The sequence below is a fragment of the Equus quagga genome, chromosome 4, assembly GCF_021613505.1.
Source record: "Equus quagga isolate Etosha38 chromosome 4, UCLA_HA_Equagga_1.0, whole genome shotgun sequence".
Classification (NCBI taxonomy): Eukaryota; Metazoa; Chordata; class Mammalia; order Perissodactyla; family Equidae; genus Equus; species Equus quagga.
The window spans coordinates 100,447,539-100,469,409 of record NC_060270.1 but is presented as its reverse complement, the minus strand read 5'-3'; the positions used below and the strand labels follow the sequence as shown (position 1 = coordinate 100,469,409).

Here is a 21,871-nt window from a genome sequence, read left to right as displayed (position 1 = left end):
AAAACTATTGGAAAATTGGAGATATACTTTAGCATCAACTTCCATTTCAACTTTGATTAACACTCCCTATTTGGTAGATAAAATTAGACCCTTTTATGTCCCTTTCTCTTTTTTTAAGTGTTAATGATAGAAAATCAGCCATAGTAATCAACTTCACCTCAGCTGTTACAGGACCTAGGGTTAAATTTTTATCTAAAATCTCAAGGTGTTCAAATTTCTTTAAGGATTTTTAGAAGTAGCAGCATATAGACTATGGAGTCAGAAAGACCTGGGGTTATATCTTGGCTCTGCTATTTAACCTCTATGAGCCTTAGTTATTTCATTTGAAAGCTGGGTTATTATGAAGTTGTTCATTTGTAAGGTTGTTATGAAGGTTACACAAGATCATGTAAATATAATACAATAGTGCAGTAAGTGGTGGCAATTATTAGTAGAGCTCAAGTTATTCAGTTATTACCCAATCATATTCATTGTTGATGAATATAATATGTAGGTTTCTTAAAACTATTCCTCTGATACAAAGTTTAAAACAATGTCTAATGTCCCGTGGTATTTTCTAAAATGATTTTATGAGTGATGTTATATATACCACATTTATAGTTAGAAGTATTCTGACCAAATTTGTCAGCAGAAGAAAGCATGACATTACGTGCTTTCAACAACAAAACCTCGGTGGTGTACAATACTAAGCATTAATTGCTGTGCAGATAGAATCAGCTGGAGGTAAGTTAGGCAGCTCTGCTGATCTTGGCTGGGCTTGCTCACGTGTGTGGAGTCAACTGGCTCCATGTGTCCCAGCCTCCAGCAGCCTAGCCAAAACATGTCTTCATCGTAAAGGGCAAGGCATAAGAGTAAAAATAGAAAGAGCACAAGTACACTTTCAGACTTCTACTTGCATCACAACTGCTAACGTCCTATTGGCCAAAGATCACCCGGCTGGACTCAGAATCAGAGGATGAGGAAATATATTCCATCTTTTGATAAGAGGAGCTGCAAAGTCACATGAAAAATGACACATGAATAGAGGGAAGAATGAAGACTTGGGACCATTAATTGTACCAATCTATCCCCGTTTCATACATTTGTCCTTAAAAATTATGAGAACTAGGTTGTCCTTAAAATTCCTTGACATTCTGTACTCTTTCTCTTTAGGAGATTTAGTCCGTCTCCTTCATAATGAAAATATCCGTGGACTCAGAAACTTTACCATTCATATAGTTGATTGAAACACTGAGTTTGAGGAAGTTGTGTTTGTTTTATTTGGGTTCTTTCTCTTTTTTGTGTGTTTTATCTTTAAGACTGAAGTGCATTGCTGCTTTTACATTTCAGCAGCTACTTTCCTGCTAAGTGAGGATTACACAAAATGTGAAAAAAATCTGCTTAGATTAGCCTCTGTGATGAGGATTGAGAGAAGCATCATTTTTGTGTCGTTCTGTATATGTAGTTTGTGTAGTTCTGTTTTGTGTTTGATGAAACAGTTTGGCAATTTCTAGAGAAAATGAACAAGACATTTTCTGCTCTACCATTCCTCTACTTGACATCTAACCTTTGGCAATTTTCGTAAAAATTACGTCCTTCCTGATGATACCAGTTTTATACAGTTATTGTTTTTACGCTAGCAGTAATGTAAAGTTGTTAATAATATTCCTTGAATTTTTGTGTTTTTCAGAAATAGCCAGGCAAGCAGCACAAATAAAGCTTCTGAGAAAACTTCAAAAGCAGGAACAGGCTCGGGTTGCCAAAGAAGCTAAAAAACAGCAAGGTGAGTGATTTAAATGGTATCATCAAGTTGAAGAATGAATATTGGGGAATTCCTAAGAGTCCTCTCCTCTTCATTCCTTTTCTGATGATATCTGTGCTTTGGTTTTTCATCACAGCAATAATGGCTGCTGAGGAGAAGCGAAAGCAAAAGGAACAGATAAAGATTATGAAACAACAGGTATGTGTACGCATTGGAACTGATTTTTAAAACACAGGCATTATTTTAGGAACCTATTTGTATATGTATATATGCACATTATTTTCATTTTGATTTCTGAGTGAAGTGTATTTCACATTAATATCATGTATCTTATTTAGAAAGTTGTCATCTTCTATTAGTTAAAATTCACCTTATTTTTAAGCTAAGTCTTCTAAGTTTTTTAGGAAATGATTACCAAACAGTAAATTTGTATAAGTAGTTTTACTATCCTGATAGACTTTGAATATAAGTTGACATCTTGAATAATTTTCAAACTTTTTAAACTAATGTATCAGCAAATGAAGGATATTGCTTAATGTTCACATATTTTATTATTATTATTATTTTTAGTGAGGAAGATTGGCCCTGAGCTAACATCTGCTGCCAGCCCTCCTCTTTTTCCTGAGGAAGACTGGCCCTGAGCTAACATCTGTGCCCATCTTCCTGTATTTTATATGTGGGATGCCTGCCACAGCATGGCTTGATAAGCGGTGTCTAGGTCCACACCCAGGATCCAAACCTGCAATCCCCAGGCCACTAGAGTGGAACACACAAATTTCACCACTATGCTGCCAGGCTGGCCCCTTAAATGTTCACATTTTAATAAGAAAAGCTTGTTGTTCTAAAACATGTAAAATACTAGTAAAAAATTCAATTCAAGTTATGTAGAATAAGGTTTGCTCCCATTGCTTCTGAATACTTTCAAAGCTACTTAAAAATTACTACTGTAAAAAATGAAGAAAGCTTTATTTCAGTATATCCAGCATTCTATTGTATATCTACAATGTCCCTCTCCTCTGTAATTTTCAAAATTAAGTATAGATAGATGATGTATCTATTTTAAATAGATTTAAAAGAAATTTTAAATTCTCATAGGGAAAGCATCACATGATAAGATAGTGAACTTCATTTAAGATGGGAGTATGTGAACTGTTCTCCCATCTCCCATGACATTTGGTCACGTGCCATATATTGACGTTTTTGTCAGTGATCAACTGCATATACAATGGTGGTCCCATAAGATTAGTACCATACAGCCTAGGTGTGTAGTAGGCTATACCATCTAGGTTTGTGTAAGTACATTCTATGATATTCACACAACAACACATTTCTCAGAATGTATCCCCATCATTAAGCAATGCATGACTGTATTCACATAACCTTTAAAGCATAAAGAAAGTGGAGATAAACTACTATTCTTTAAAAAATTTTAGGGGCCCACCTAGTGGCATAGTGATTGGGTTTGCATGCTCCACTTCAGTGTCCCAGGGTTCACTGGTTCCAGTCCCAAGCACAGACCTACACACCACTCATCAAGCCATGCTGTTGCAGCATCCCACATACAGAATGGAGGAAGGTTGGCATAGATGTTAGCTCAGGGCCAATCTTCTCACCAAAACAAAATTTTTTTCAAACAGCAAGTAGTTATTTCTGAGTATGAAATGAACTCAATTGTGCTATTATATAAATAGCTCCTAAATAATGAGTGGCTTGGGCTGCATTTGATGCGGTTATCTCTAAGCTTCTTTCCAGTATTGAGTAAAGCAGTATGATTAGAGAGAGTTGATATAAAATTGGGATTCAGAATTCAGAGTTTGGGACCGGCCCCGTGGCTGAGTGGTTAAGTTCACGTGCTCCGCTGTGGTGGCCCAGGGTTTCGCTGGTTCAGATCCTGGGCGTGGACATGGCATCGCTCGTCAGGCCACGTTGAGGCGGCGTCCCATATGCCTAAGGACCTGCAACTAAGGTAGACAACTATGTACTGGGGGGATTTGGGGAGATAAAGCAGAAAAACAAAGATTAGCCACAGTTGTTAGCTCAGGTGCCAATCTTTAAAAAAAAAAAAAAGAATTTAGAGTTTGTAGTCGGGAAGCCTGCAGTTGAATATGGGCTCTGCTACTTAATAATTTTGTGACCTTAGATGAATTACTTAACCTCTAAGTCTATTTCCTCCGTTGTAAAAGAAAATAGCTGTATTATCTGAAGATTAAATGAAGATAATGAATATAAAGTGCCTTCCACAGTACCTGGCACAAACCAGTGCTCACTTTTTAAAAGACAGATATAATACACCAAACTATATCGTATACTCTTTTACCATAATTTAAATTAATCAATTGTAGACTTGAATTTCTTCCTTAGTTGGTTACTTGTGATTGCTGAAGACACTGTAAGGTTGACTGAAAAGTATAAAGTCTAATAAATGCAATTATTAAAATATTATAAATATTTACTGCTATTACATATATATGTAGAAATAAGTTCATATTTCATTTTAAAGTGAAATACTACTGTTTCTGTTATACTTTTTTATAGCTTATTCTGTTTCCCAGTGGCTAGAGACCCATCAAATCCCATCAGCACTTTAAATTCAGCTTTGTGATCCTAAAGTCTTGAAGTGGTTACAACCTAAGTCTATGCAGTCTTCACTGCTCGTCAAAAAAATCAGTGGGGTCCCAGTGTTCTAGCACTTTAATACAAATGAGCTGATGTTAGATATTCATCAAGATATTTATCTGAGGCTAGTCTCAGAATGCTATCTGACTTACTCCTTATTGCCAACAAAGTGAATCAAAGTACAGCATAGGTCTGCTCACAGAGTCAGTTACACAATGCCTATTTTAAAGTCAGCTTTAGACTAGAATAAAATAGTAGCATGTGCTTCTCCTCCTCTGGATTGTTTTTTCCACCTAGTAGGCCAAAAATATCACCAGATAGTCCTCAAGGCAATTTTCTGGATGCCTTGCCGGAAGCATTATTATGAACAGAAGGAACAAAGGCATTGGAATCTGACCAGAGCTTTGTATTTACTATTTGGCTTTAGGAAAAATATTTACTCTCTAGGAACTTCAATTCTCTCTTAGGTGAAAAGAAGATAATTTCAAGTCCTATGTTCAGGTTTTTTTCTATGATCAGTAAGATATTTTATGTAAAATGCCCAGGTCAGTGGTTGGGTACTCAATATTATAAGGAGAACCTATATTATAATAACTTGTAAATAATGTTCATCTCTGCTAATGCTAATGAAAACACTATGAAATCTGTGTACATATATATAAATCACTTGGACGGTTAAGATAAAGCTCTAGACTGAGTATACTTAAGCCTAAGATTCCATGCTTATCTCCATGCATAAGAGAACAATGAATGACTTTTGCTGACTTGAGAACATACCACCTTATAACCTTAGGATTGATAGAAGCAGAAAAATTAAATCAAGTGTATGCTTTACTTAGGTCTCAAGTTCTAATCTAAATAAATACTTCAAATATGGATCAAGTCCAACCTTCTCTAAGACTCAGAAATGAAACAAAAGATAGACTTGGGTTTTTTTTTTTTTTTGGCAAGCTTTAATTAATATTTAAAACCAAAATAGGACCACCAACAGCAAAATCATAGCATATGACCAGCCTTCTAAATTCAGAACAGTAATGCCATAAATCTCATTATCTTGTGGTAGACTCCTGCAGGGAATCAGTAACATCAGTGTGCAAAAAAAGAAATATTTAAAAACATATGAAAGCATAGCTTTACCAGACAGAGAAAGAGAAATACTGCATCATTTCACTCATATGTAGAAGATAAACAAATACATGGATAAAGAGAACAGATTAGTGGTTACCAGAGGAGAAGGAGGCTGGGAGTGGGCAAAAGGAGTAAAGTGGCACATTTGTATGGTAACAGACAAAAGTTAGACTACTGGTGAACATGATGAAGTCTATAGAGAAATTGATAAATAATAATGTACACCCAAAATTACACAGCATTATGAACCATTATGATCTTAATAAAATAATTGAAAAAATAAGTAAATAAAAAATATAGCTTTAAAAAAGTACCACTAGCATCTGGAAATTGGAGCAGGTATTGTAATATACACATTATAAAATGCGTTGGCTCTGGAAATCCTAGGGCAAATGCAATTTGTAACTAGGAAAATTTGGGTGTTTTTTTTGGAAACTGTGTGTCTATTCTCATCACTGCCAGTTTAGGACTATCAAAGAAGTGTATGAACATGAAATTAACAATGTGCTTATAGCATATGAGAACACTTTTTAAACTCAAAAGTTTAAAGTTTTTTCAAAATTTAGATGATCACTGAATTCTAAAAGGAAAACTAGTACATTAAATTTAGATAATGTGAATACCAGTTATGTCATGTGAATCATTCTCTAGAATGTTAAATTGTAATTAATCCATTTTTAACAAATGTTACAGATTTCTGAATTGGGCTTATTACAGTAGTTAAAAGCAATGTCATATTATCATGTTATTTATCATGTGAAATAAGAAACTATAATATGGAAATTGTTAATAATCTATTATAATTGTCTGGCACTATAAACTTTTTTAAGTATCTTTTATTTAATCTGACATAGTGAAAAAGGGCAAGCACTTCTCCCTGTTTCATATGAGAGTAGTTATTATTGGCTCAAGATCACACAATGAATGACAGAAACTCAGGACTAGCCGTAGGTTTTGTGACTCCTGATATACTATTTTTTATATTATTCTATCTCATATTTATTTCAAATTAAGTATTATGTGTAGTTGCAAATATTTGTAAAGATCCGCTGGCTAAATGAGTTCAATCAGCTTGATTTACCTGATTTCTATATACATATTTAACATTTGTATTTTATAAATTGTTTTGAGCAATTTTATAAAATCATTAATTTGATCTGAATGTATATATAATATTAAGCTAATTAATTAATTTTATATCCTCTATGGACAACTGTTGGTAATTCTGTACTTGTGTCTTAAATTATTTTATTCTACTTAAAGACTTTTCACCTAGATATTTAGTTTATTTCATTATCTTAAATTATCGTAATTTTTCCTACAGGAAAAAATTAAGAGAATACAACAAATCAGAATGGAAAAAGAACTTCGAGCCCAGCAAATTCTAGAGGTATAATTCTTTAATTTGGTATAATTAAACTAATACAGCCATATATTTTCAAATCTGCAAAAATAAAAATTTTATCTGCATGCTCTCTCACTCTTATGAATCGATATGTCCACCAAAAATTCTCTTTTAACATAATGCATTAAGACCTTACCTGAACCTTACTTAGCAAGCTCATCTCATCTTCACAGTAAAAACCCAGGAAATAAGATAGAGGAGAAAGAAGAACAATGGAAAACCTCTGGACAGCCAATTTAGTTGTCATAAAGTTCATGTGCCAAAACTCATGTTCTTTACTTTTAGAAAAGTCATTATGACTTGTAGTCAGATATTTGCTTTTAATTTAGAAATAAAAACATTACAAAAGTAAAAGTAAATTTTAAATGTACAAACAGTTTAACCAGCTCGGTTTTCTGTTTTCTGTTATACCCCTCTTCTTTGCAAGCTGATGGACTAGCTCTGTAGGACATATATTGGCATCAGCAAAAGTGGTAGCCAAAAGACAGCAGGGGAAAATACAGAAGAACTCTAATCTTTTAGTTGAGGGGGAAGCAATTTTCAGCACCTTCACAGCCAAAAGGCCTTGTTCTATCAAATTGTGCAGTATAGGGCCTGGCCCCTGGCCGAGTGGTTAAGTTCGCGCACTCCGCTGCAGGCGGCCCAGTGTTCTGTTGGTTCAAATCCTGGGTGCGGACATGGCACTACTCATCAAAACCACGCTGAGGCAGCGTCCCACATACCACAACTAGAAGGACCCACAACGAAGAATATACAACTATGTACTGGGGGCTGTGGGGAGAAAAAAGGAAATAAAATAAAATCTTTCAAAAAAAATTATGCAGTATAATAACTGATATTCAGAATAATTGCCCCAGTCATCAAGAAAAAACCAAATTATGTTTAGTGTACTGTTTCTAAGCAGGCATAGATCTCAAAATTGTTTCCATTCAAAATTGTGAAAATAAACTTGTAATGTTCAGAATTATAACCTCTCAGCTATTCAAGAAACGATTGCAATAAAGAACAATTTATTACCTGAGAGCTCCGGATAACTGAGGTTTTCAATGTTACGAGTTTTATCCCTTCTAGAAATATACACATATTCCTTTATCCATTTCAAATTAACTTTAAAAAACCCCAAATCGAAAATATTCCTGTCTTAACGTAAGTTGACAACTACTAGATAGTTATGACACGTCTACGTAGTTAATGACTTTAAGATTATGAAGCTCAAATTTGATAGCATGATCTTGATATTCAAAATGTGCTTTATCAAAGATTGTAAGTTTCCATTCCATTAAAAAATAAACAAAAACCTTGAATTTAACCACAGTATACAGCTAGGAAAAATCAGATTTAATGTTTTATTTGAATCTGCTGAGTATGGATTTATTTCTCTCAAATTTCAAGTATTAAAAAAGAAATTTCAAATAAAGTGGGCATGTGCATTTTTTAAATGTTACTGACTTATTTTTTAAATAACTTTTATTTATCAGTTAAAATTTATACTGTTTTCTGAATTTTTTACAGTGATCATGTTTTGCTTTTAAAAATCAGGAGAAACAGCAATAATGACAAAATTCTTTTTTGTGATTATGTTTTAAAGTAAAATAACATAAACACTCAATTATTTCAGACTTTTAACAGCTTTTGACAAAAACAAGAAAAGCTGACATACTCATGAATTTAAAAATTTTGGTATATCTTAATGCTAATCTATATGTTAGAAATGAAATTAGTATGTTAAATATAATGTTAACTGGGGGAAAATTTGTAATTGTCCACATCTGTGTTATGTATTGTTTTGTACCTTGTGAGGTATGTAGCTCCATTTTCAAGTCTGAGATTATTTTCAAGCTGTAGTGGTGCTGTTGCCTGACTTTGAGAACTGTTTCACATACACAGGCTAAAAAGAAAAAGAAGGAAGAAGCGGCAAATGCCAAATTATTGGAGGCCGAGAAACGAATAAAGGTTAGTTTAGATGAGAAGCAGAGTTTTTATGTTTTAAAAATAAAAACTATATGATATTATACCAGTATCAATTATATGGTAAAAAATAGCTCTCCTCAAAATGGCTATCTAAAAAAATGCTGAGTACAGATACATCTGTATATTGTATGCTTTTATTGTACATGGTATGTATACATTTTTATCTCATTTTATAGATTTTATGTGATGCTTTGAGCTCTTTAAATAGCAGACATGCAATCAGAAATGCAAACTATTGCATAACAGCTATATGTAGCGTTGCTGGATAAGAATGATCGCCAAAAAACTATTTTATGTCATTTATGTTTCAAATTGTGTCCCAAATCTGATTCGTATCTTAGATTTTAACTTTCTCTTTGTTAATGTCCAGCAACTATTTTAACTATTCAAAAGTGAAAAGCCAGGGCTGGCCCCGTGGCCGAGTAGTTAAGTTCACGCACTCCGCTTCAGTTGCCCAGGGTTTCACCACTGAGGCGGTGTCCCACATAGCAGAGCCAGAAGGACCTACAACTAGAATATACAACTATGTACTGGGGGGCTTTGGGGAGGAGAAGAAGAAGAAAAAAAAAAAAGAAGAAAATTGGCAACAGATGTTAGCTCAGGTGCCAATCTTTAAAAAAAAACAAAAAAAGAAAGGCCTACAGAAACAAAACCTAACTTTATCAACTGTTATTTACCAATAATAAAATTAGCCATTGTTAAGTACTGTAACTTCAAGTATTGTTTGGGAGTGTTTTGTTTTTGATTTTCTGGCATGAAGCGTAAGAGAGTAGTACCCTCCAGCCCCCCCCCCGCCACCCCCCCATACACACTCATTCCATCCCTTACCTTCCGCTTTTTCTGATAATTGATTACTGAAAGAGGGTAGCCAAGTGATCCTACTGGTTCTGGAGACAGCCACCACAAATATATCTTACAAAAGCCAGGAAAATATTTGTTGCCTTTATAGAAAGGCAACTTTGTTCTTTAGATTTCTACCCCTTTTCATGACTGCCCTTAATATTAATTTTATCTCTGTTTTATCTTTATAAAAATATTTAAGTCGGTAATGTTCATAGAATTGTTTGCATTAAGCCCCAGCCCCTTGGCATGGTGCCCTGAATCAAAGGTGGACATGAAAATCTCAAACTGATCCCATTGTCTCTTGTCACTTTCGTTCATATACAGTGTATAGAAATGACATAAGTTCTGTTAATTATAGAATATATGTGGAAATTTATATTCAGAGTGGAGAGAGTTCTAAGCAGCTCACTTTGAGCATTGCACCATAATGGATTAAAATAATTTTTAAATGTGCCAGTTGTATCCAATATGCTCTGACTGTCTAGCTAATCAGTTAAGTGAATGTGCCATTGAAGCATGCTGTTAGGTCATTGAATTTAAGTTTAAATGGCTATTAAATAAAGATCCTTGCTAGTATCATACAGTTTTTATGTATTAGGTAGGACCATATGAACTTTCAATTATTTTTTTTTTTTGAGGAAGATTAGCCCTGAGCTAACTACCGCCAATCCTCCTCTTTTTGCTGAGGAAGACTGGCCCTGAGCTAACATCCATGCCCCTCTTCCTCTACTTTATATGTGGGACGCCTACCACAACATGGGTTGCTGAGCAGTGCCATGTCCGCACCAGGGATCCAAACCGGTGAACCCCAGGCCGCTGAAGCGAAATGTGCACACTTAACCACTGCGCCACTGGGCTGGCCCCTTCAATTTTATAAGTAAAAAGTTATTGAGTAGTTGCCGTTTTATGTGGTTCAGCCTGATGGAAAGCTATAGAATCTCAGAAAAGGAACTTTTAATACTTGTAGCATATTCTAAATCTTCTCTGCAAATCATATATTAAAAGTTTCTTATTTTTAAGGAAAAAGAAATGAGAAGACAACAAGCTGTTCTTCTGAAGCATCAGGTCTGTATACATATAGTTATACAATTATTGAAATGTATATGTTGTAATTTTCTTAAATCTATTTTGGGGAAACTCTTCGAAATATTTTCTTAAAAATTTCCAATATAATTCCTGCTTAAGTTTTTCCTTCATCTTAGAGTTTATTGCCTTGCTTTGGTATTGGTGTCTTTTGGGGGGTTAAAAATTGGTTTCATGACTCTGTGATTTCTGTTTCATAATGTTGTGCCAACTCTTTCTACCAGGAGTTGGAGAGGCATAGACTAGATATGGTATGGGTATGTTTATTTTTGTACATCTAACACCGCATTGTGATTTGGTTGTGATATGGTTGTCATAGCAATGCATAAAGTGTAGCACTGGCTGCTGTCATATTACATACTGCTGCATGGCTTTACAGCACAGTGCATTGCATACATCTGCTTGTCTGTCTATAAAGAAGTGTGATACATCTCCAAGATTTTTAATTGAATAGTGCAAGCCTTCTATAAAGATGCTGTCTAAAAACTTACATTACTGATGTCACAATGTTGGGTCACATTACAATTAGATACAATTATGACCCATATTCTCCCATCATTCTAGGTGCAAAACTGCCATTGAATACAATGGGAATTTTGAGTTAGGTTGATGAGAGAATATGAAATATATTCTTGTTTTATAGACAAATTTTAGAAATAATTTTAGAAATATCCCTTTGGGGGGACCACATACATTTAAACGAAAAGAATCAATTAAATATTATAACTATGAGATTTTTTATTTTAAAATAAAGTGAGATTATCAAAGTAAGCTAGTGCTTACCTTGTTTTCATACTGTGCATTTTAGATTTCACTTATTAGCCCGTGGTGCAGCTTTTGTGGCTTTAAGTAGCGCATCAAGTGGCAGACATCAGTAAATAGGAATATCTCATTTCATTGGTGTTGGTATATGAACCACAATTAGTTTAAATTGGTATAATAGCTTTAAAAAACTTTCTAATTTGTTGGTGGTTTATTGGATTTACAAAATGATAGTGTACTTGAAATAAAAATAACTAATTCTAAAACCATGAAGTGAAAGTGATTATAGATCAATTTCTGCCTGATCTAAAAATTTAACACCACAACCTCTAGTTTAATTGGCTACAGTACATATTTGTGGTTTTTCTAATAGCAGATGTAAGGTAACTGACCTGTTCCAGCCAACCATTATGCTTTTTGTTCTGCCAGCTTTTGAAGGAGCATCACAACTGACCATGAGTAAATCTTGTATGCTTCTGTTTACACTGTCTCCATGTTCATTGCTTTACCTTTTTGCTTTTGATTGTTCTTGTATTTGCTTTCTAAACCTGAACTAAAACATGCACAGACTGGCCATTCTTGTCTTATATTTAGTATTTACTGTGACTTGTCTATAAATGCTAAACATGCTATACTGAATTTGTTTTGTTTTGTTTTGTTTTGTTTTTTTCATTCGTAAATCAAGCTATTAACTGTGGTTGAGTTATTTTCCTAATTTTATCTGGCCTAATAGGAACGAGAGAGAAGGCGACAACATATGATGCTTATGAAAGCTATAGAAGCTCGTAAAAAAGCAGAAGTAAGTATATGTTTCTGGAAAAATGTTACCTTGTCATAAATTAATATTTTTTCCTAAAGCATTGGCACTTCTATGTATAAATTTTTCAGCGTATTGGTTTGTCATGATTTACTGGCAAACCAAAGGTTAGAAACAATAACTAAGTGTTAGAACATAAAAGAATGTAAGGATTCCAATGTATGCCTTGGCTGAGATTTTAGTTATCTTTTTTAATGTAATGAATGACATTCATTTGGATAAAAGTAGCCGTTACTGTAACCAGAATTTCACAAAATTAATGTTACAGCATACCTAGACAAGTCCTGTGTGTCCTGATTCAAACAAGTCAGTCCAGCCGTGGACTTCTGCCATCAGAATTATTCTTTAGCATTCTACGTGTAAAATTAGTACTAAGTACTTTTCTTAAGATAAACTTTTAACAGATAATTCAAAATAAGACAATTATTGAAATAAGTCAAAATAAGCTTATTTGGAATTTAATAGAAATTAATTAACAGTTAAATGTTACAAAGGAATGCATTCTGCATTAAAACACTTGAATAGAGGTATGGGCATTATAACCAGGGCTGTGGAGTTTGAGAGACTCAGATTCACATACTGGCTCTGAACCAACTTGCTTTACCTCTTCAGGCTATTTCTTCTTTGAAATTGAGATAATGATACCTACCTCCTAGGATTATAAGATTACCAAGTATTTAATAAGTGAGAATTAATGAAAATAACAGTCTAGAAGTTGAAAGGCCTGTATTTTAGCATTTTGACCTCAGCTCTGGCTTAAGTTACGTTACAGATTTCTGATATGTAGAGACAATATGTGTGTTGTTTAGGAACCTGAGCATTATAACCAAGTTACCTGGATTTGACTTCTGGTTTCAGTACTTTTCAGCTATATGACCTTGGGCAAGTTATTTAACTTCTCTGTGATTCAATTTTTTCCCATAGGATTTGTAGTGATGATTAGATGGGTGTGTATCTGTGTGAGTGCATGTGTAAAGTTCTTGGAACAATGCTTGGCACCACATAGTGCTTACACTTGTTTTTGCTACGTAGGTGTTTGCTGTGTAGAGGGGGCCTAGCAAGATGCATAGTCAGGGTTGGGAACCACTAACATAGATCACCTCTAAAGGCTCTTCAACAATCACTTTCTTTGACTCTCCTAAACTTTACAGAAGTTTTGCCCTAACGTTTTACCTACTGTCTTTTTTTCCCTACCCTGTCAATTATCCGGGCCCATTGACACCCTCTACACCTAACATAATGATGGAATTTATGCACGGATTTATGACCATAATCTCTGAGAAGTGACAGGCAGGAAAAGAGAGAGGTAACACATTCCAGGAATTGGCATGGCTGCTCTCTCTCTTCCCTTCTGAAAGCAGTATGGGTGGTAGAATGAATAGGGCAGAGGATTAATTAAAATTCTGAAAGCTCAACCTTATTTCCTCTAATCTGGAGAGATAGGAACTGAGGGAGTAACTCAGGAAAAAACCTGGAAAATCCCTCAAGAGATAAGTTCTTCCCTACCAAGTATTTTTCTTACCAGAAGGACTGAAAAGAAACAGGGCTTGTTGTGATTTTTCTTGGCAAGAAGGAAAGCTAAGGAAAGCGGAATAATGAAAATAACCCAAAGCATTATCTTCAGACATACTAGGATTTAGCAGAAGGGGAGACGCAAGAGAAATGTAAGGATAAGACCATCTGAGGGAGAGAATGCCTGGGTTAAGAGGTACCCAAAAGACCCAAAAGACACGATGTCTTCTGTTGGTTTTCCATGTTTGCCCCGGTGGCCTGGGAGGAGAGTAGGAAAAGTGCTGAAGAGAGGTGGGTAAGGTTGAGGTTGAGTGGAAAGTAGCAGCCCAGGATAAATGAAGATAATTAAAATTAAATCTTCCAGGAATCAAAGCCCAAGAGCACCTTTCATAGGAAAATGATATGCCCTTGACTAGATAGAGTCAATCAGTACAGTGCTTCCAATATAACGTGGAAAGGAATATGAGAAACCAGGTACAGCTCTCCCTCTCCTAGCTGCCTTCATCCTCCGAAGAAAGAAATGTGAATAGTGTGTAGAATATTCTCCCTTCAATCTGAAGTACTTACAAGTATAAAACCAAGTACCAGATAAAGTGAGAAGGATCTAAAGGGAAATTAACCCACCTATACTGGAGCAATACAAGTTCTTGCTAGGGCTGCCCACATCAAGCAGAAGTATTTAGAAAAGAAGTGTCAAGGCAACCATGCCAAAATATTAAACAAACAAACAAACAAAAAGTAAATATGTGCTGCCGGGGTCCAGCCCCAGCCGGATCCAGGTCTCCTGAGGGATGGACGGCGTCGGCGAAGGAGGAGGCAGTGAGACAAGGAGTTTGGTGTCCAAGTCTAACTTTAGTTTGTATATGTATGATTTATATAGGGTTCAGGGTATGCAAGGATGATTTCATGAAACAGTCCCAGTACATATTTTTGGCTCGCGTTAGCGGGTTTTTGCAAGGTAGACAATAGTCCTAAGAGCAATTGATTGCAAGGTAGACAATAGTCCTAAGAGCAATTGATTGTGTGTAGGCCCGGGGGGAGTCAAGCTTCTATAATTCTTTACTTCAAGGAGGCTACCCCCAGCGGCCTCCTGACTCAATGGGCCGTGGCAACCACTGTCCTCCCAGAGAGATCTGTGGGGGCCACAGATTTCTTTGTTCCCTCTCCACTCCTATCGCTCCACCCGACCAAAGGATGGGTCAAAATGTTCTTTCCCTAGAAGATGTTTTTCCCCAGAACTTTCCCTAGAATATTGCAATGTATCATTCTCATTCCCAGGGCTGGGCTGACTTCCCCTGAAATAACCCCAGGTGCAGAACAGAGTGAGCAGAAGCAGGAAAGTCAGAAGTACCAGGGAGACTTGTTGCAGGGGCAACCTGGTAGAATCCCTTGAGGGTCGCCGTGTGTCCCCTCCTCTCTCTCCCGGACCGTGTCACAAGGCAGAGGCTTAACTTGTAGGCTGACGGCTCCCAGCAATGTGCATATATACATAACGTAATAACTTATAGAACCTGATTTCCCTGCTTTCATCCTTGCTTTCCTCAGCACTCCCTATGCATTCTCCACAGAGCAGCCAGAGTGATCTTTCAGAAAGTAAGCCGGATTACATCTTAACACCATCCAGTGGCTTCTCATTGCAACTGTAATAAAGTCCAGATTCCTCACCATGACATACCAGTCCCACATGCTCTGATCTCTGCCTACCACTCCAACTTTACCTCATACATTTGTCCCTTATGTCCTATACTCCAGTCATTTTTGTCTTTTTATTATTCCTAAACAAAAGGTTTTTACTGTTGCAGTTCTTCCATCAAATATTCAAGTGGTTCTTATTTGTTATTCACTCATAGATCTAATGTTAACTTGTCAAAGAGACCTTCCCAGAACACCCAATTTTGCCTTTTCTTATACCTCACCTCTGCAACTCCATTCCATCATCTTATTTATTTTATACTTGTTTATGGTCTATCTCCTCCCCAAATGTGAGATCTATGAGGACAGTAATCTTGTCCACCTTATATACCTTTGTATCACCACTGCCTTGGTTAGAGTCAAGTATACAGTAGGTGCTTAGAAAATTGGAGTTGAGGGCTGCCCCATGGCCAAGTGGTTAAGTGCGCATGCTCCCCTTTTGTGGCCCAGGGTTTCACTGGTTCAGATCCTGGGCGTGGACCTAGCATCATTTATCATGCCATGATGAGGCAGGTGTCCCACATAGCACAACTAGAAGTACCTAAAACTAGAATATACAACTATGTACTGGGGGGCTTCAGGGAGAAGAAGAAGAAGAAGAAGATAGGCAACAGATGTTAGCTCAGGTGCCAATCTAAAAAAGAAGAAAATGGGAGTTGAATGAATGAATGAATGAATGATAGGGTTAAAATGAAAGTGACAGTTAAAGTGCTAAGAAAACAAACTGAGGATAAAACAAAATCATTGAAGAATGAGTATATCATTATGTTTTCTGTCTACATAGTTATCTTTATATAATAATTATGAAATCTTTGTATTTTATTTTACTTTAGGTGGCTTTCTTTTTTTAAAGTTAAACATTGAAGGAACTATTATTTAAAAATAACAATAACATATGTCACAAATAATCCCTTATTAGAATGTTTGAGAGAATCCCATAGGTAAAACTGAGTTCTTAAAATACTGTTGGGACCCACCCCGTGGCTGAGTGGTTAAATTCACATACTCCGCTTTGGCGGCCCAGGGTTTCACCAGTTCGGATCCTGGGTGTGGACATGGCACCACTCTTGGGGCCGTGCTGAGGCGGTGTGCCACATAGCACAACCACCAGAAGGACCTGCAACTAGAATGTGCAACTGTGTACTGGGGGCGCTTTGGGGAGAAGAAGAAGAAGAAAAAAAGAGGAAGATTGGCAACACATGTTAGCTCAGGTGCCAATCTTTAAAAAAAAATGTTATCCTCTGATAAATGTAGACCTGTGAACAGGACTAGATAATTTTACCAGTTATTCTGATTTTAAATTGTGTTCCTCTGTTGAATGGTACCTATAGATCTGTGATCAACTAAGTATTTTTTAAATTTCTTAAACTGCTATTGTGTACACAGCATTAAATCAGATACTGTGGGAAAAACAGAAAGAATATTAAAGACACATTCTATCAGATCAGAGAGAGAAAACTTTACAATATAAACCGTTAAGCAGTAACTAGGCATGTTTTTTTGCAATGATCCAAACTTTTACAAAATCTTTTACATAAACTTATACCTCCAGTGAATATTAACAAAATATTCCTAAATATGCTTGTCCATTTCCTCATTATTACTTGACATGTACAAGATGTAACTAGTTTAATGCCAACAATGGGCGTATCTTGACTTCAAGTTCTGCCTCCTAATACCTCCTAATAGCCTAATCTGTCATTTGTTTCTGTTATTAACTATTAAAAGAGCAAACTTTATTGTGAAGTTAAGACCATATGATACTTAAGCATGGCCAACTCAAAATTCTGAATTGGCCTACGTGTGACAGTTGATTCTAAACTTTAACACCTTTACATTTAATTATTAAATTGTGAAGAAAGAAAAATAGGATAAAAATTCAAATGTTATGAATAATGTTTAAAGAATTATGAGGTTAAAAAAATAAATTGCTTTCACATTGTTAATTAAAAGTCTCCTGTAACATCTGAAATTATTCCAAGAAACTCCCCATATCCGTCAAAGTAAGAAGGTAACAGAAACACCACTTCTATGTTTCTCTGTGTACACTACACTGATCTTACTTTTTGATTTAGTATAACTCAATATAAAAAAATCCAAAATTTATATTGGTTCTCTAATTTAGATATCTAATTTCTATAGTTTTTCCTTTATATACTGTGATTAGTAAGAATATTCAGACTTATGTAAATTACCTTATTATTATCATATTAATTTTAAAGGATCATTAGTATATCATCATAGTTCATAAATATTTTCATAACATAATGTAGAAGGAATAGTCTTTAGCCTCATGAATAAAGAAGGTTTATTTCCTAGTGTAATTCAAGTAATATGAAATACATCTGCTTTCATTATTCCTATTCCCTGGAAACTTAGCTTATTTTAAACAAAGTGACAAAGTAGCTCAAAAATCTCGTTTCATTTCTAAAAACTTCAAACTGTACCAGTCACAAATTTGTAATCACTTTACTCATATTAACTGAATAATCACCCATAGTAACCATAGCAGTCTTTTGTATGTCTCCCCAAGGATCAATAAACTACAAAAGGTTGTTAAACATGCATCTATCACAGAGTGACTGTGTCAGCACTTTGAGAGATAAAACCATAAAATAGTAGAGAGTAGTTTAGATTTCAGAAGTCATCTAATAAACAATTTGAAAGCAGAAAAGATGCATAACCCCTCCCCCAGTGATTCAAGTCATGAGAATATTTTATAATCTTATGTTTATATTAATCATTAGTGAAAAATGAAAAGTAGAATTGCACATATAGACAGTTTTGTTTAAGCAAACCTATTTTTCAGTTGAAGACATAGTAAATATACTTACATGACATACTCATGTATCGCACTTAAACAGTGTACTTATAATGTACTTTATTTCAGTTTTAAAATTAAATTTTCTTTAAAAACAAAATGATTTTATATTATCTATACAATAAAATATTAAGTATCATGTGACAAAGTAGATTTTGGAAAGAATTGTTATCAATTTAATGTAAATATATTAAAATCTCTGACTCAAGAATTATTAACAGTTTGGATTTTAATTTCGGAGACATTTGTACAGTAGCTATTCTACACGTATTTAAAGATACTTAATGGAAAGTCAGGACAGAGTTCTGTGCAATACTTCAGTGGATTGTAACCAAATGTGATAACTGGGAGGTTTTATTTCTAAATATTTTATACCTATAAAATATAAATAAAATATGATTTTAATTAAAAATATAAAATATAAGGAATTCTTAATCATGTGATTCGTAACTTTTTTATTTGTTTAAACCAAATTTTCATAATATCTTAAATGTAAAAACAGGACCTTTAAGAAAAACTATCCTGATTGTTCTACTCATACTCAATATGTGACCCTAAAACAGTATCATTTTTATTCTTTATATCTGTCTTCTATAAAAGGACCGATGTATTAATCTTATCTAACACTTCTATTCTTCCTGCACCCTGAGGTAAACCTGTGTCTCTTAAATTATATTTATGTCTCTGAAATGTAAGTACAAGCTGCTGTCAAAAGAAATGTATTCTCCTAATTATGCCCAGAACAAACATGTAAGAGACCCAGTAGAATCGTAAAATTCAGAAAACATAGGCGTCTTTGCAACATGGTCTCTTAAAAATGGCCAGTTTTGCACTCTGATAAGTTGTAAAACTTAACAATAACAGGTCGTTCTACCACATTTATTGTTTGGTTTTTAAACTTCTATAATTCTAAAATAAAATAAATTTATTTCATACATTTGTTATTGTGCTATGGATTTCTGGAAATACTTTAATTTATGCTTTGGAGTCCCTAAAATAATCTTTTTTATGTGAGTAAAACACTGGGTTTTATATTTTCACCGTAAGTATTTTGGGCTGTTTAAGATAATCTGGATTTAATGCATTGGCTGTCAAAAGAAATTTCAACTTTGAAATGAAATTTAAATGACTTCTTAACTAACATATTTGTAGTATTTTGATACAAAAAATTCTATTTCTGTAATAAAAATGATAAAAAGATATTTTATTATAAACAACTTATATTCCAAGAATCCATATTTATTTAAGAATTTCTGCATCTAGAAAACTGTGGGAGTAGGGGGAATGAAGGCCAAAAACAACTGGGAGGAGGCATACTAACTGGCTTGGAATTATTTAGAGTCAATCTAAAGTATAGGCGTACGCTATGTTTTGTAGTCATTTGTAGGAAGTCTAAATTATTGCCCTGAAGTTCGACCAATATTAATGTAAAATATGTTTTAACGTTCTTTTCATATTACGACAGGTTTAGTAAGTCTTATCTCTGGTGGGTCAAAGATCTGTTGTGAACTAACCTTGCAAAATCAGAAAGTTCCATTGTGAAATCCTAATATTTGACATAGCAACTAAATATAATATTATAGAAATTAGATGTAGGATTAAACATGGCAACTTAATTTGTCAAGAAAAGCATAGGTGACAAGTGAGGAATATGTTGCTCTTTCAAACAGTATACGAAGTCTAGAAGAGAGAATACTACAGAAATTTCAACATCTTCAAATTTGGCCTGAAGAAGCATGCCACTTTAAACTTCAGTTTCTGGGAAAATTGTCAGATAATAAAAAGTCTATTTAATTTTGATACAGGGGAAGTCTATTTGCAAGCACATCAGATCACAACAAATGCAATTAAAATGGTTAAGAAATTAATAATATTGGAGTAGATGTGAGAAATATATTTTATATATTTTTTAATGCCTAAATATAACCTGAATATTATTAATAAATGTATTGAATGGCACTTTTGGATACAAAGTTTGTGTATACCTGAAAATAGAAGATATCAATTATGTTTGTTCACAGTATAAAATATAAAAGGTAGTGAGAAAATTGGCTATTGAATATGTGTAATGATTAATAAATATGTTAGCCTATCTTCATGTGGCGTTTGGAGACTTAATCATTCAGCAGATTAATAAATGCTTAAATAATTTTTATATGCTAAGGCACACCGAATATGTCCATTAGAGTCATATAACTATTATATGTCAGAAATAATAACAATATTAAACCAGTGGGAGAGGAAAGTTGAACTGATACAGGCTTGAGAGTCGGAGAGAAAGATAAAATCGTTAAAATCGTTAAAAACTTTCTTGAAGTGTCTGGCAGGTTAGACTGCTGGGAATTGAGTAAGTTCATTAAGAAACAGGTAAAGAGTTTGTTCCTTTGACCTAGTAGAAGCTCATACTAAAGTGGGAGAGATCAACTTTAAATAAATAATTATCACACAATGCAATAAATGCTGTAATAAGTTATATGGGCGCTCAAAAAGAAAACTATTAAAATGCCTGAAGTAGTTATGGGAACTACTTTATTGCTGTGTAGGGGAGGAGGAGCTGTGCATTCCAGGCAGAAAGGATAACATATACACAGGTGCAGGGTTGTAACTAAACACCTGTGGGGGCGGGGAGGAGGAGGAGGCAAAGAGGATGTCAGTCAGTTTTAACCTTGTATACACACCTGTCTTGGCTTTGTTGCTTCTCCTCCTCCTCCTTCCCTCCTTCTCCTCCCTCCCTCTGCCCCTCAGGCTCCTCTTTCTCCTCCTACTCCTCCACCATCATCATCATCCAAGCAATGCCTTAAACTGGTTACACTGTCTTCTCAACACAGGTATATCACGCAATGTGACTAGAGCGTGGGAAATGCACTGAGAATCATGATACAAGACCAGAACTTCTATGGGGCTAGATTGTGACTGTCTTTATGTGCCATTTTAAATATTAGTTGATTGCGGAGGGGACCCTAGAAGCTCTGGTTCTTCAAGAGTCATCTTGTACCAGAACCACAGAATTTAATTAGTCCTATACAATTAATTTAAATTCAGTAAATTTAAAAACTCAATTTTTCCTTTGAAGTATCCCTAATAGTAGACAAAAATGGATGCCCGTCTTTAAGTAATAAAGATCCTACAAATTTCTAAGATTTCTTGGAAATCTCTATTTTATCCTAAAAACTGATGTCACTTTTACATTCCATTCCATATTATAACCATGCTTTTTTAATTGGGGAAAAAATATTGCATATCATTAGCTAAAAATGATATTCAAGAATATAAGCCATAGTTATGTCATGGCATTAAATGCACTCTAACTCATTGTCTACATATCATTGAAGTGTGTATGTACGTCTGAATGCCACCAATGTGAAGTTGGCACAGTGAAAAGAGCATTAGTGTCACAAAGGTTCTTTCTCTGTTTTTGAAAAGAAATGGTAACTTTCAACAGTTTTTAGTGAGTATTACAGTAGTCTCAATTATTATATT

The 21,871-nt window shown here is 34.7% G+C and overlaps 1 protein-coding gene across 23 annotated transcripts in view; it reads left to right on the top strand.

Annotated features, from left to right (window-relative positions):
- BAZ2B (bromodomain adjacent to zinc finger domain 2B) overlaps nt 1-21,871 on the top strand; it is a 391,257-nt gene that overhangs the window by 307,793 nt on the left and 61,593 nt on the right. For 16 of the 23 annotated variants that reach the window (XM_046658349.1, XM_046658352.1, XM_046658345.1 and 13 more), the window contains 7 exons: nt 1,670-1,762; nt 1,878-1,939; nt 6,810-6,875; nt 8,778-8,843; nt 10,725-10,769; nt 11,012-11,044; nt 12,283-12,348. In XM_046658349.1, coding sequence (XP_046514305.1) covers nt 1,670-1,762; nt 1,878-1,939; nt 6,810-6,875; nt 8,778-8,843; nt 10,725-10,769; nt 11,012-11,044; nt 12,283-12,348 — 431 coding nt within the window. The remainder of the gene's footprint in view (nt 1-1,669; nt 1,763-1,877; nt 1,940-6,809; nt 6,876-8,777; nt 8,844-10,724; nt 10,770-11,011; nt 11,045-12,282; nt 12,349-21,871) is intronic. The other 7 variants (XM_046658357.1, XM_046658359.1, XM_046658353.1 and 4 more) reach the window with 2 other exon arrangements.